The sequence below is a fragment of the Haliaeetus leucocephalus genome, unplaced genomic scaffold, assembly GCF_000737465.1.
Source record: "Haliaeetus leucocephalus isolate CR32 unplaced genomic scaffold, Haliaeetus_leucocephalus-4.0 Scaffold157, whole genome shotgun sequence".
Classification (NCBI taxonomy): domain Eukaryota; kingdom Metazoa; phylum Chordata; class Aves; order Accipitriformes; family Accipitridae; genus Haliaeetus; species Haliaeetus leucocephalus.
This window is the reverse complement of record NW_010972593.1, coordinates 1,266,855-1,279,108: the sequence shown is the minus strand read 5'-3', so window position 1 is coordinate 1,279,108 and position 12,254 is coordinate 1,266,855. Positions and strand designations below refer to the sequence as shown.

Genomic DNA, 12,254 nt, shown 5'->3' with positions numbered 1-12,254 from the left:
ATAAAGAAAAGGAGGAAATGGAAGGCGAGACAGATGCTCCAAAATAACCCCCCCTTCCTTCTTCTCCTCCTCCTCTCCGTGCTGCAGCTGCCTCCCCCCCCCCGGGGCACGGTAATCCCGGGGGGATTCCTTGATATGGCACCAGATCAGCTCCCCCATCCCGAATCAGCACCGGGCAGCACCCCGGGATTGCATTGGGGGTGTCACCGCCCCATCACTGTGCCGGACTACCCATGGTCGGCACCCCTCCATGTGCCAGGATCCCATTCCCACGCGGTGCCGGCAAACGGGAAGCGCCGGCGGGATTCACCACCTACGCCTGGGGTTGGCATCGCCAGAGCCCCCTCGGATCGTCCTTGCACAGACACGTTGGAGTTGCCGGGGCAGATCGGCGTTCCCAGGCATCGGTGCATACTGGATTTGGTGCAAAGGAGAAACCAAAAAGCTTCTGCTCCTTCCCGCAGGTGCCCGCGCCGAGGCTGCAGTCGCGGCGCGGGCACCTGCGGGAAGGAGATTATGGGATAGGGGAGTCCAGATCCCAGTGCCAGAGATGGTGGGGACAATGATGGGGACATGGCCGAGCGCTTGGCAGCGCCGCCGGCACGAGCGCCAAGAGCGAGCGGAGCAAGATGCACCATGCGGTGCCCGGCCGAGGCGATGCCAGCGTTCCCCGCAGCATCCCATTCCCGGAGCCGTGCTGGCCGCGATTTTTGCCATCCTTGCCAAGAAATGAGTTTTTCCTCCGGCGAGGTGTTTACTCAGTGGCTTCCTCCCCGGCCTCACCCCGCTCGGCACACACGCGCCGGACCTGGCGGCTCTCGGTGCTGTTTGCACCCATGGCAACGTGCGAGGGACGGCTGTTGCAAAAGGCGGCGTGCGTCCTTCCTCCTCCTCCTCCTCTGCCACCCCAGTGCTGGTAAAATGGGGTCTGGAAGCTGGAGGGGTCACGGATGGTTGGGGGACGGGCTGGTGACGGCGGTTGGGCTCTCCGGTTACATCCCCGTGCCGCGCCGGCGCTCCGACCCGTCTCCTGTAATCCAGCGCGGCAGCAGGGTTTAATTAATTAATGGGGGTTGGAGGCATGGGGAGCTGGTGGAAGGCAATGCCGGGGGACGGAGAGCGGAACAGCGGGATCCCATCCACCCCCCCGACGTTTGGCCGGGGATTCGGGGGGACTGGGGATGCTGGGGTGCAGAGCAGGGGCGTTTTCTGGAGCAGCGGGAGGAAACGGCACATGGGATAGAGGGAAAACCAGGGAGATCTCCACCATTAAATGTTTACCCCAACTGGGGAGACGATGCTTCTGTGTCAGAGGAAACTTGTAGCAAAACAGCTACAAGTTAATATGGCCCTGGCGAGGAGGAAGAGGAGGCAGAGGTGCTTCTGCTCTCAGCTGGAGCTTCGCAGAGCCCTCCCCTCGCGCCGCACGCTTGCTCCGCGCTGCCCCATAAATTATTTAAGTGCTTTTGCTTTCCCGTATGAAATATTCAGCCCGCTGCCGAGGGAGCTGGGGAGGGCTTGGGGACGGGGGGGGACACGAGCACACAGAGCCGCTGGTGTGTACCCGGTCAGGGGAGAGGGGTCTTTAGGGAAGGTGGAAATAACCCTGGGATGGCGTCGCTGCTGGATTTGGCCCCTCTGCCATAAATGAGCTGCCAGCTGGCGCTCACGCAGTGGCTCTGCCATGGCACGTGCCGGCGCCACCGGCCCCAGGTGCTGGCAGGATGACAAGGTCTCATGTTCTGCTCCCCCCCCGCACCCCAGACAGGAGCTTTAATTGATGCTTTTTAACGAGAGGGCTGGATTCTGCTCTTGCTTGCGCCCGCTATGGTGTAGGAGATGTTTCATGGGGGTCCCTGTTGGATGGGGGCTGAGGTTGCAGCCGGGTGTTGGATGAAATGCTCGTGGATGCCGGCCCGGCAGGGAAGAACACCAAACTTGCCGGTGGAGGTGCTGGCAGGGCTGCCTGTCCTCTGCCAGTGCTGGATTTGGCCCTCGGCTCCCCTGCCCTGCGACAGCGCGGCTGGGATGCTGCTGTGCCCCGGCGCTGGCACGTGTCCGTCCCCAGGGCAGGGACTTTAGCTGTGTCACCGCATCCCCACCTCGTGTGGGACATCTGGATGTCCCAGCCTTCAACTGAGCCCTCATGCCACCGCTCAGGGCTGCAAACCCCACCCCAAAACCTGCAAAATGGGTGGCAAACCCCTCAAAAAAGGGCTGTGACTGTCCCCAAAGCCACCGTTGGGACCACAACCCCGCCGTGCTCTTCCGGAGCAGGGAGGGACTCGGTGAAAGCAACGCCCGACTGCTTTTTTTCGGTAGATGAAGCTGTTTTTTTGAGGGCGTTTTCATTAAAAAGAAGAAGGAGGTGGGGGGGGAAACAAGCCCTGAGCAGGGCTGGAAACTTCAGCGACAGGAAGGAAACGGGGTGGTTTATTTCGGTCTCGAGTTTGCTCGTCGGGGCAAGGCTTGCCTCTTCCGTGTGCCGATAGCAGCCCCTCCATGAACAATGGGGTCGCGGGGCCCTTCCCAGCAGGAAAACGGCTCGTTCCAGTGAAATCTCCCAGTTGGTGCTGAGTCAGCAGGTCCTGGTGGGACAGAGCGTGGTGCGGAGGGTGCCGGGTTAACCGGCCCGGTGCTGAGCGGGAGCGAACGTACCGGGAGGTGAGCTTGGGTTTCCTTGGGGTTTGCAGCGAGCGACCTGCAAAACAGCCCATGGGTGCTGGAGAAGGAGTAGGTCACATTTTTGGGGTCCAGGAAAGACCTCACCCTGCCCCACCCCTGCTTCGTGCCTCAGTTTCCCCTCACGAGCGATGCTCATCTCCCCGGTCCCCGGCAGGAGATGGCTGCGGGGCAGCCAGGTGTTATTCAGTGCCGGGAGCGGAGGGTTGATCTGTTATTACAGTCGCTAATTGGGAGCTGTGGGCGCGTGGGACAGCTCACAAGAGCCAGCGCTTCCTATTTTTTTATGGGCTCCGTAGGTGGAGTTTGCACTTGCTTTATGGCTGCGGTCGCCCAACGAAGAGCTCAGGCGTGGGAATTCCTATTTATCCGGGCACCGCTCCCGGCAGGGAACCCAGAGCACCCCACAACTGCCACGGGATGCGAGGGAGGGGGCTTCCAGGGTGCCACACCACGGCAAAGCTCTGCTCCTTCTGGAAGAGGCTGCCTGCCGTGGGCAGAGCGAGTCCCCCTTACAGCCGAGGGAGAGAAGATGGAGCCACGTTGCCTCTGCCCATCTTGCCTGTCCCTCCGGGCTCGGCTCCGGCAGGATCTCGCGCAAGGGGCTGTCGGCGTTAAATGAGCCCGACCCGCCTGGGAGCTGCCGACAGCTCTGCGAGAGCAGCCTCTGCTTTGTCATTTCTGTCTTATTAAGCGCGAGAGCCTCAGCTCGAAGCTCATGCTGGCAAAAATCAATGTTTTCACATCGAAGGAAATACTTACAAACCTCTGTGTTTTTCCTAAGGGCTGTAAATAAAGCTGCATGCAGCAGCTCGTGCGGCGCCGGTGACGGCAGCTCTGTTACTGCTCACTTAATTCACGCCCTCGCAGAGCCTCGGCCGCCCTCGGGCTCAGGGTGCCGGCGTCTGGATGATGCCAGGGAATCCGGGGCTCAGCTTGCACCGTCACCCGTGCACCGTCACCCGTGCACCATTGCCCTTGCACGACCGGCTGCAGTGAGACAGAGCCTTGGCCGCAGCAGGGTATCCAAGCCCCGTGGGAAGCCGGGGTTTGCTCTGGAGAGCCCCGGAGTGTGCTCCGTAGTGGTAGGAGCTGGATCGAGGATTCCCAGAGGGGTCTGGGACTGGGTGGCGGCTTGGCCAGGGGGGTCCGCAGGGCTGCCCGCGATGGGGACAGACTCGGTTCTGCGCTAGAACAACCGACGGGGCTGCGGACAAGAGTCTCTCCTCTCCTCTCCACATCCACGGCCGATTTATCCCCATCCGTTCTCACACCAGCAGCATCTTTTAGCTTAAATAGCTCTTCTCCCCTCCCTAGTGATGTATTTATAGCGTGATCCCATCCCTTCCCTGCTCTCGCTTTACCGGGCTGACCGTGCCACCTGCAAGCTCTTGTATAAGCAACCCCCATCTCTGCCCATCCATCCTGGCGCGGGAGCTGGTTGTTATCATGCTGTTCTCGCCTCCCCATGATTTGCAGCTCTGCGATTTCCCGGGGCAAGATGCATCTCCAGGGTCGGTGGCGTTTTATTTCACAGCAGTTTTTAAAGCTGGTAATCTGCCTGGGATGATTGATTTTGTCCCGCCGGGGTGCAGGGAGTCGGGCTGTAAGGTGAGCAAGGGGTGAGGTTTCTGGCTTGCCGAATTATTCACCTCTGTGCGATGCTCGTGCCAGCTCTGGAGGAAGCCGAGACGGCGGCAGAACGAGTCTGAGCTCTGACGGTGTGGGCGTACCGGGGCAGGCAGCGTTAGGGAAAAAAGGGCTTCAACGCACGTTAGTGGGTGCTGCAAACCGGCCGTGCCGCTCTGGCCTCAGCGGGCGCCGGGCTGTACGCCAGCACGTGGCTGTGCTGCCTGCAGTAGGTGACTCAGTCATCACCTGGATTGTCCCCAGCTCACCCTGCAGGAAATGAGTCAGGTTTTAAGGAAGAAAAAAAAAATGTTAAAATGATGAGGCAAGAGTCCTTCCTGCACAGGGAGGAGGGCGGCGCCGGTCGCAGGGGGGAGATGGGGGTGGAGGGTCGCAGGCGATGCTCAGGTAGGGAGACCTCGCTCGCCTCCGACGCTGCCCGTTGCGCTGTAGCTTCTCCCCAGAGTTCGGGGGAAGGAAGGTGGGAACACCCTGTAACTCATCCCACCAACAAAATCTGGGGCGTGAGCTCAGCTCTTGCCTGCCCTGGCACCCAGGAGCTCCTCGTGGTCTTGCCGTTGGCCAGAGATGCTCTTTCTCCTCCCAAAAGGCGGCGTGGGGAGGAGAGGGGATGGGGACTGATCCAGGGCATAGGCTGAACTGTGTGTGTGCCTCTTCCCCCTGCAGAGATGGACACCTTCAGCACCAAGAACCTGGCCCTGCAGGCCCAGAAGAAGCTCTTGAGCAAGATGGCTACCAAGACCATAGCCAACGTCTTCATTGATGACACCAGCAGCGAGATCTTGGATGAGCTCTACCGGGCCACCAAGGAGTACACCCACAATCGCAAAGAGGCCCAGAAGATCATCAAAAATCTCATCAAGATAGTCATGAAGTTGGGCGTGCTCTACCGCAACGGGCAGTTCAACCCTGAGGAGCTGGTGGTGATGGAGCGTTTTCGCAAGAAGGTGCATACCTTGGCCATGACAGCTGTCAGCTTCCACCAGATAGACTTCACCTTTGACCGCAGGGTCATGTCGGGTGTGCTGACGGAGTGCCGGGACCTGCTGCACGAGGCCGTCAACGGCCACCTGACGGCCAAATCCCACTCCCGCATCAACCACGTCTTCAATCACTTTGCGGACTATGAGTTCCTCTCGGCTCTCTATGGGCCGTCCGAGCCCTACCGCACCCACCTGAAGAGGATCTGCGAAGGGGTTAACAAGATGCTAGAAGAGGACAACATATGAAGTTGGCCAAGATGGGCCATTGGCAGTGATTGCCAGACTCTGCATCCTGTGAGACTGAAGACAGGACGTACGTCTGTTTTGACCATCACCAGGCTTGACGTCCTCTTCTCTGTAGTGCTAACTCATTTTTTCCTCATTTCTACAAAAGACTGAACCTCTTGACTTTGTCTAACCCTTGCCCAGGGTCTGCAAACCCCTCCCTGTGCTCAGCTGAGTCCTTTCCAGGTGATCCTGGGCTTCTGGGCTCCTGCTGTATAGTTTGATTTCCTTTGCCCACCAAGTGCTCTTAGCTCAGAGTCCAAGGAACTGGACTCCTCACCTTGAACTCTATCATAACCCTCCTCGGGGAAAACCAAACCAAAGACTCGCGGTGCCTAACACCTCTAAGGTGTCTCTGAGCGAGCGGGCAGTTGCTTGGATGAATGGTTGTGAGACCTTATTACCGGAGGGTTGTGGAGCCCCATGGTTGTCTTTCAGCAGCTCCACGACGTGGTGGGAGCAAATCATGGTCCAGACTTGTGCTGCCCAGCGTGAGAAGGTGCTTCTGCACCTTGCAGGCTAGCATGGGTTTTGGCCTCCTATAAGACAAGTCCTTGAGACCAGAAGGATCCCACCTCACCTGGGCGAGTGGCTGTCCCTCAGGGCAGGGAGGGAGCTGGAGGAACCTGCTCCGTCCCTGCGTCCCAGGTACACCCCTTCATCCAAGACCCAGCTCCCCCCGCGACGGTACCACTGTGATGGCTCCAATGCCTTCCTCGGTGGTTGTCCAAAGCTCTCCCTAGGATTTCATACGTTTTATGTGTCCTCGACTGAGTTCTGGTTGTTATTTTTTAGCAAACTCTGTAGCCCTGATGAGTTATTTAAATAAACTCACCTGTTTGGCCTGGGTGCTCCATGCGGTTGTTACAAAGGTGGTTGACAGCGATAAAATGAGTGCTGCCAGCAGTCGGTTTTGTCTTTTAAATGGCAATTGCTCTCTGTGACCTGGAGTTTTTACTCTCCATCCCCTGGCATCGCTGCCAGCCAGGCTGCCCCTGCTCCATGGCGCAGCAGCTCCTGGCTTTGCACAGCCAGCACTGAACTGGTGGGAGGAAACGTGGTGCAAAACCCAGCAGAAACCGATAGTAAAGGTCTGGGGTCCCGGGGGGGAGCAAATGTTGCTCCCACGCAGACACCCACACGTGCCTCTGTGCGTCCCCTCACCGCACAGCGGGAGCTAAAAAAGCACAACCCTGATAGCAGAAAGCAACGGGCAACTTTGCAGAATTCAATACAGGCACGTTGTAAAAGCGTTGTGCTCTCAGAGCATGGATGCACCAGCCGTGGCCCGCTTCCAACACGCTGATCTCACCTTTGAACACCGAAAATTGCCCTTTTAGCATACAAGACACCACACAATCTCAGCTGCCCTTATCTCCACGACCTTCTTGTGCCTCCTGTTCCATGGAATGTCTCCAGGCACGGGAGGCTGCCAACGCTCGTGGGCAGAAAGCAGCTCCAAGGCTCCCATTTGCTGCTCCCTTTCCACCGCTGGCTTGAGGCACTGATAACTTTCAGCCTTAAAGATTAAATAAAAGAAATAAAGCCCCTATCTCTGTCATTTCATAGGCCCAGCTCCAGCTATCGCAGCTAATTGAATTGCGTGATGCAGCTCGGGGTGGGGGGTAAAGCACATTTACAGGTGCACGCGGAGAAGGCGGCCAAAATCCACCGAGGTGTTGGTCCCTCGGGGAGCACAGGGTGAAGTCGGCCTTTGGTGCGCGGCATTCGAGAACAGACGTTCCCATCTCCCCCCCACGGGCTCACGGCAGCTGTCAGGTATGTGCTGAAGAGGAGCCAGAGCTGGAAACAGCTCGGTGGAGTTATCAGCAGATGCGGCGAGCAGGCAAAGCGGAACGGGGCTGATGGATGCGGTGGCAGCGGCTGCTGCGCTGACAGCCAGAAACTCTTTGCTGTTCTGTTCTCGAGGTGCCTGTTGGCATCAGCTGCAAGATGCTCCTTAATTGCATGAAACATCTCTGCTCAGATGAGCCCCGACTCACGGCTGTTCCCTTTGTCCCCAGGGTTTTGTACATCCCAGGACCACGCTTAACCCACCAAATGCCCGGCACCAGTTTTCCTTCGCGTGTAGGTGTCTGATCTGAAACTTCTCCCCCACACCCCATGTGCAAACACCCACCTTGTTCCCCAACTCTTGCCTTTTTGTCCCAGGGAAGCCCTGGAGAGCACACTCCCTGCTAGAAGAGCCATCTTATGGCCTGGGTTTCCCATCCCAACTCTGGCTGTCCAAGTCTGGGAAATAAGTCCCTTCAACTCCCTTTGGTCTGGTTCCCTCCAAGTGACTGGTTAAACAGGGAGAAAGGTCAGAGACCTGCAACATCGGCACCCTAAATGTGGCTTGGAGCTCAGGTAGGAGCACACTGGGGACACTCCTGGGCCCTGCAGGTGATCCGCAGATCTAGAAGGAGCCGCACAGCAGAGAAAGAAGCATTTAGGAACAGCCTGGAAAACAGAGCTTGTAAAATCCCCAGTGCAGAGCACCCCCAGACTGCCAAAAAACCAGGAATCCCCCGCCAAAATGGGCAAAGCAGCTACCAACAACCACAACCATTACCAGGCATCAAAAGCACTCATCATGACAGTGCTGGGTTATGCAAACTTACAGCCGGAGCCTTGTTCTCACATGCTGGGACTCCTCTTGGGGGGGCAGAACCCCCATAAACCCTCTGCAGCCTCCAAACTCCTGTGTAGCATCTCGGCTCCTCCTGGCCAAGCAAACGTTGAGGGTCACACCACTCGCTGGGCATCCAGTTGGAGAAGGCAGGAGTTACAGAGCAGAGCAAACTGAGGCCAGAGCGTTATGCTTTATTTCTTTATTTGTGTTGTATTTACACAGGAAAGGAATTCCACATTCCCTCACTGTAATTACTCTAGATAAGAAAAAAATCACTTCTGTACGTAGAAAATAGTCCTGCAGCTGTACTGAGACATGAAAGTGTTGCTTGGATTGATTCCTGGGTTGTGTCAGAATAAGCAGCTCTGCCTTCCCCATGTCAAGTTATCCCAGCCCGCACTCTGCACTAGGGCAGGTCCAGAACATCCTCCCCAGCAAAGCCAGCGATGGTCTTCGGTAGCCGCACTCAACAAGGAGTCAAATAGCTTTGGCCAACTCTATCCCTTCCTTCCCCCTCCCACCCAATTTAATTATTTCCTCTTGTCACGCTTGCAGAGAGAGAAATCCTGTCTCCCCTCCAGAGACTACAGAGTTAACAACTTTCCTTCAGCAAACCATGTTTAAATCCAGCCACTTATCTTTCTGCATTGCTCTTCCTAGCAAGGGAGATAAGGAGCCCCCGTTCGAGGAGAGCTTTACCATATTCAGCAGATCAACCAAGCAGAAAGCGGGCGACAGAATGGCTGGCTGCAGATCAGGAGTCTCAGAGGAGGTTTCCAGCTGCAAAGCACATTGTTACTCTGACACAAGACAGAATGCATCTGTCTTAACACCTCCAAGCCCCATTTGTGTTGGACCCTAGCACATTTCAATATGGAAAACATAAAAGGTTTGGCCAACCAAAAAAACCCGCAGTTAACAAGTAATCCTCTTTATCTGCCATGCTCTTCTGGCCAAAACACCCGGCCCAACACTGGCCTCAGGGTCACAGCTCGTCACGGGGTGTTTTTGCTACAATCATGAGTTTGGACAGTTCGAAACGGAACTTGCCTTCCCTATGAGACACTGGAAAGAGAGAAAACAAGCATAGGATAAACAGATGGTAAGGCATGAACAAAACAGCCCTGCTGGTTCCTTTCCAGGATGATAAAGCCAGCAAGTCGGGCATTGCACTTCCTTCTCATGCGCGCGACAAGCATGTTGTGATAAACCCGTTCTTCCCCCAAGCTAATTGAACATTTACACCAGAACGGGACCCACAAAATCCTGCTGCCAGCTATGGATCAAGAGCACTGTACCCCTGGCTCCATAACATGCGCTGTCCTCCTATACATTGTCACCTATCTGCATTAAGCTTAAATCCTCATCTCCTGGCAGACAGCCAGGCTTGTCTCCCAAACCAGCCCCCTTCTCACATAGTTCTCTCAGTCACAAACCTGTTGTTTCGGTGATTTCAAATTCTTCCTGTTTTAAGGGGATGTCACTTTGTCCACCCACTGCAGCTTGAGACTGAAATGGGAAGGAAGAAGGTTTAAGCAGTTGAGGCAATCCAAGAAGCTACTGTATTTAAAGCAAACAAACAAACAACAGCACATTTTGAAAAAGAACGAATTCGTGTTTTAATAATGTGAACTGAAAGAATTAAGTGCACAAAGGAAATCTGAAGGAAAATCTCTGGCTATTTTTCCATTTCCTATTAAAGCACAAACTTGTATCCTTCGGGTGACTGAAAGCCTCACCACTGAAGACTGGGAAACGGAAGAATGAACCAGACAAAAGCACCAGAAGAGGTTTTATTTACTTCATCACATGCAATTTGTTGAGACAAACCAAGATTCCCCTTGTGCAGTGCACCCTGGCAGGATGGTGTCTTTTGGACTCACCAACGCTGGCAAAGCCAGCAGCAAACCGATGGTGTTGAGGGAGCAGAAATAAAATGGCGCAGGAGAGCCTACCTGCAGCCACTCTCCTCACTGCCACCACTCTCTAATTAGGGATGTGGCGGAGTACATTTTATTGCACAGACTTCTAATAAATGTTTTCCATGTTCAATTCATGTTTTATAGCAGCCTCCCACATGCCTGCTTCCAAGTGATCAGCTGGGACTTACATAAGCCATGGCATACTCTATCTTGGCTCCTTTCACTTCAGCTTTAAACTGGGTAAAGAAGAGATAAGACTTCCCTTGGGGCCTGAAACAAGAAAGCAGAGTCTTTGACATCGGCAGAGAGGGTGGAGGTGCAGATGAGCTCAGGATTCATGCCTCCTTCCCTCTACAGCCACCTCCGGCTCTCTTGTAGCTCCATCTAGTGAGGAGGGCAGAGAGGGGAGAACACAGCATTTACAAACCACCACCTGGCTAAAGAGCCCACCCAGAGTCGCAGCATCTCTCGGGAGAGGAAAGCCCTCTGGTGCTGCCCTGCAGAGAGGCAGACCCAGCCAGGAGGCAGGGTCCTTAGCCCAGATCCCACCTGCCTTACTGTTGCTTTTGCCTTGGAGAATTTGGGATTAAAGAACACACCTCCAGACAGAGCAGGAGAAGAGCAGGTTGTCTTCACTGACTCCAATATTCATCTGCCATTGCTGCAGAGGGGAAAGGTCCAAACAGTTAATGTGGGTAAGAGTTTCGCACTTCCCGCTCACCCCTGAGGCCAGTCACCTCCCCTCCCAGCTGCAGGCATGACAAGTTTCAACCGTTCTAAAATAGCACAACATAACTACACAACACTTGCCGACGGCCCCTTTTACTTTGTGTTGCACAAAGGTCAAGGCCTCCTTGCCCTCTCCTCTCCACAATTTCATTAGTACAGTCGCAGAAAAGAGTCAAAGTCTCATTTCCCTTTACGCTAAAAGAAAAGGACCCGATTCTAACAGCACTGGCAGATAATAAAGTACAAGCTGTGTATCTGCACAGCACTTATTGCAGCAGCAATACAAGCTGCAAAAAACCTTCAAGCCTCCTAAAGAACACATGAATTGCTCCTACAAGGTCCTTCCTACCAGTTGGGCTATGAAAATATCACTCCCTGCTCTCCAGAGACATCCAGCCCAGAGATTTGTTAAGCCTTTCAAATGTCATGGCCTCACAAACCACAGCATCGTTGCAACACACAAAAGATGCTTCCATTCAGGGAGCAAATCCAACAAGTCACTTTTGCAAACATACAGCGTTGGAAACGGTGCAACCACCCTTCCTCACAGCTCCTGGTCCCTGGAATCAGCTCATCACAAACAAAATCGTCTTGAACAGCTTCTCACTCTGTACAGCCGTAGAGACCGAGCATAAGGGAAACACTCGAATATTTGCCCAACTCACCTCGTTTGTTCCTCCCTGAGCTGAGTATGTGAAAGTGCAGGTGTAATCCCCCTGGAAGAAGAGAAGAAAACGATGAGCAGCCTCGCACAAGCAGGACCTTCTCTTTGTTCACCATCAGCCACTTCTTGGCAAGGATGCAAGATCTGGGGATACCTGAGAGAATTACTGGTGCAGTGGCATGGTGCAGCCCCCGGTGGTCTCACCCTGGGGGTGACCGAGGAGGAGCATGCACCATGTCCGAGTCCAGACCTGCGTGGAGCGCAGACAGAGCCAGGGACCGCGCAGGCCTCATCCCCCGTGGGGTGTCAGCAGGACCCCGTGGTGCTGGGGTGAGGACTCATGTTCTGGGGTGGCCCAGGGACCCACAACCCCCTTCTCCATTGGGCCCCTTCCCCTTGGTGAGCCTGCTTCCCACGGGGACCCTCTTTCTTCAAGACCCCCTTCCCCCTGACAAGCCCTCCTTCCCCTTGGGTTACCTCCTGCCTTTGGAACCCCTCCTTGGGGATCCCCTTCCCCATGGCAAGCCTCCCTCCCTGGGGATCTCCTCACCATGCAGGCTCTCCCACACTGGGGACCCATTTTCCTTGGGAACCCCCTTCTCCCTGGGGGCTCCTTCCCTCCTTGGGGACCCCCCTTCTCCCTGGGAGCCTCCTGCCTTTGAATACCCCCCCCTCGGGGACCCCCTTCCCCCTGGGGACCCCCA

At 55.6% G+C, this 12,254-nt stretch overlaps 2 protein-coding genes across 3 annotated transcripts in view; one reads left to right on the top strand and one right to left on the bottom strand.

Annotated features, from left to right (window-relative positions):
• The first annotated feature begins 524 nt into the window (after window positions 1–524).
• TNFAIP8L1 (tumor necrosis factor, alpha-induced protein 8-like 1) lies at window positions 525–6,277 on the top strand. 2 transcript variants are annotated; one of them, XM_010562236.1, is made up of 2 exons: window positions 525–916; window positions 4,999–6,277. In XM_010562236.1, the coding sequence occupies exons 1-2, from the start codon at window positions 574–576 to the stop codon at window positions 5,559–5,561; spliced, it is 906 nt and encodes a 301-aa protein (XP_010560538.1). In that variant the 5' UTR covers window positions 525–573; the 3' UTR covers window positions 5,562–6,277. The 2 variants fall into 2 exon arrangements, with proteins under 2 accessions (XP_010560538.1, XP_010560539.1); XM_010562237.1 differs by lacking the exon at window positions 525–916 and adding an exon at window positions 2,456–2,664.
• Window positions 6,278–8,437: 2,160 nt separating this feature from the next.
• LOC104828519 (chromosome unknown open reading frame, human C19orf10) overlaps window positions 8,438–12,254 on the bottom strand; it is a 4,535-nt gene continuing 718 nt past the window's right edge. Inside the window, exons 2-6 of the mRNA XM_010562238.1 lie at window positions 11,552–11,602; window positions 10,757–10,818; window positions 10,346–10,427; window positions 9,672–9,744; window positions 8,438–9,300 (exon numbers count right to left, since the gene is read on the bottom strand). Coding sequence (XP_010560540.1) covers window positions 9,221–9,300; window positions 9,672–9,744; window positions 10,346–10,427; window positions 10,757–10,818; window positions 11,552–11,602 — 348 coding nt within the window. The 3' untranslated portion in view covers window positions 8,438–9,220. The remainder of the gene's footprint in view (window positions 9,301–9,671; window positions 9,745–10,345; window positions 10,428–10,756; window positions 10,819–11,551; window positions 11,603–12,254) is intronic.

What these genes read in the sequence shown, in the direction of transcription:
- TNFAIP8L1 (XM_010562236.1), top strand. Translation starts at nt 574, where the DNA reads ATGGCCGAGCGCTTGGCAGCGCCGCCGGCACGAGCGCCAAGAGCGAGC. An exon ending in CCTCTGCCACCCCAGTGCTG is followed by an intron (nt 917 to 4,998) that starts GTAAAATGGGGT and finishes TTCCCCCTGCAG; the next exon opens with AGATGGACACCTTCAGCACC.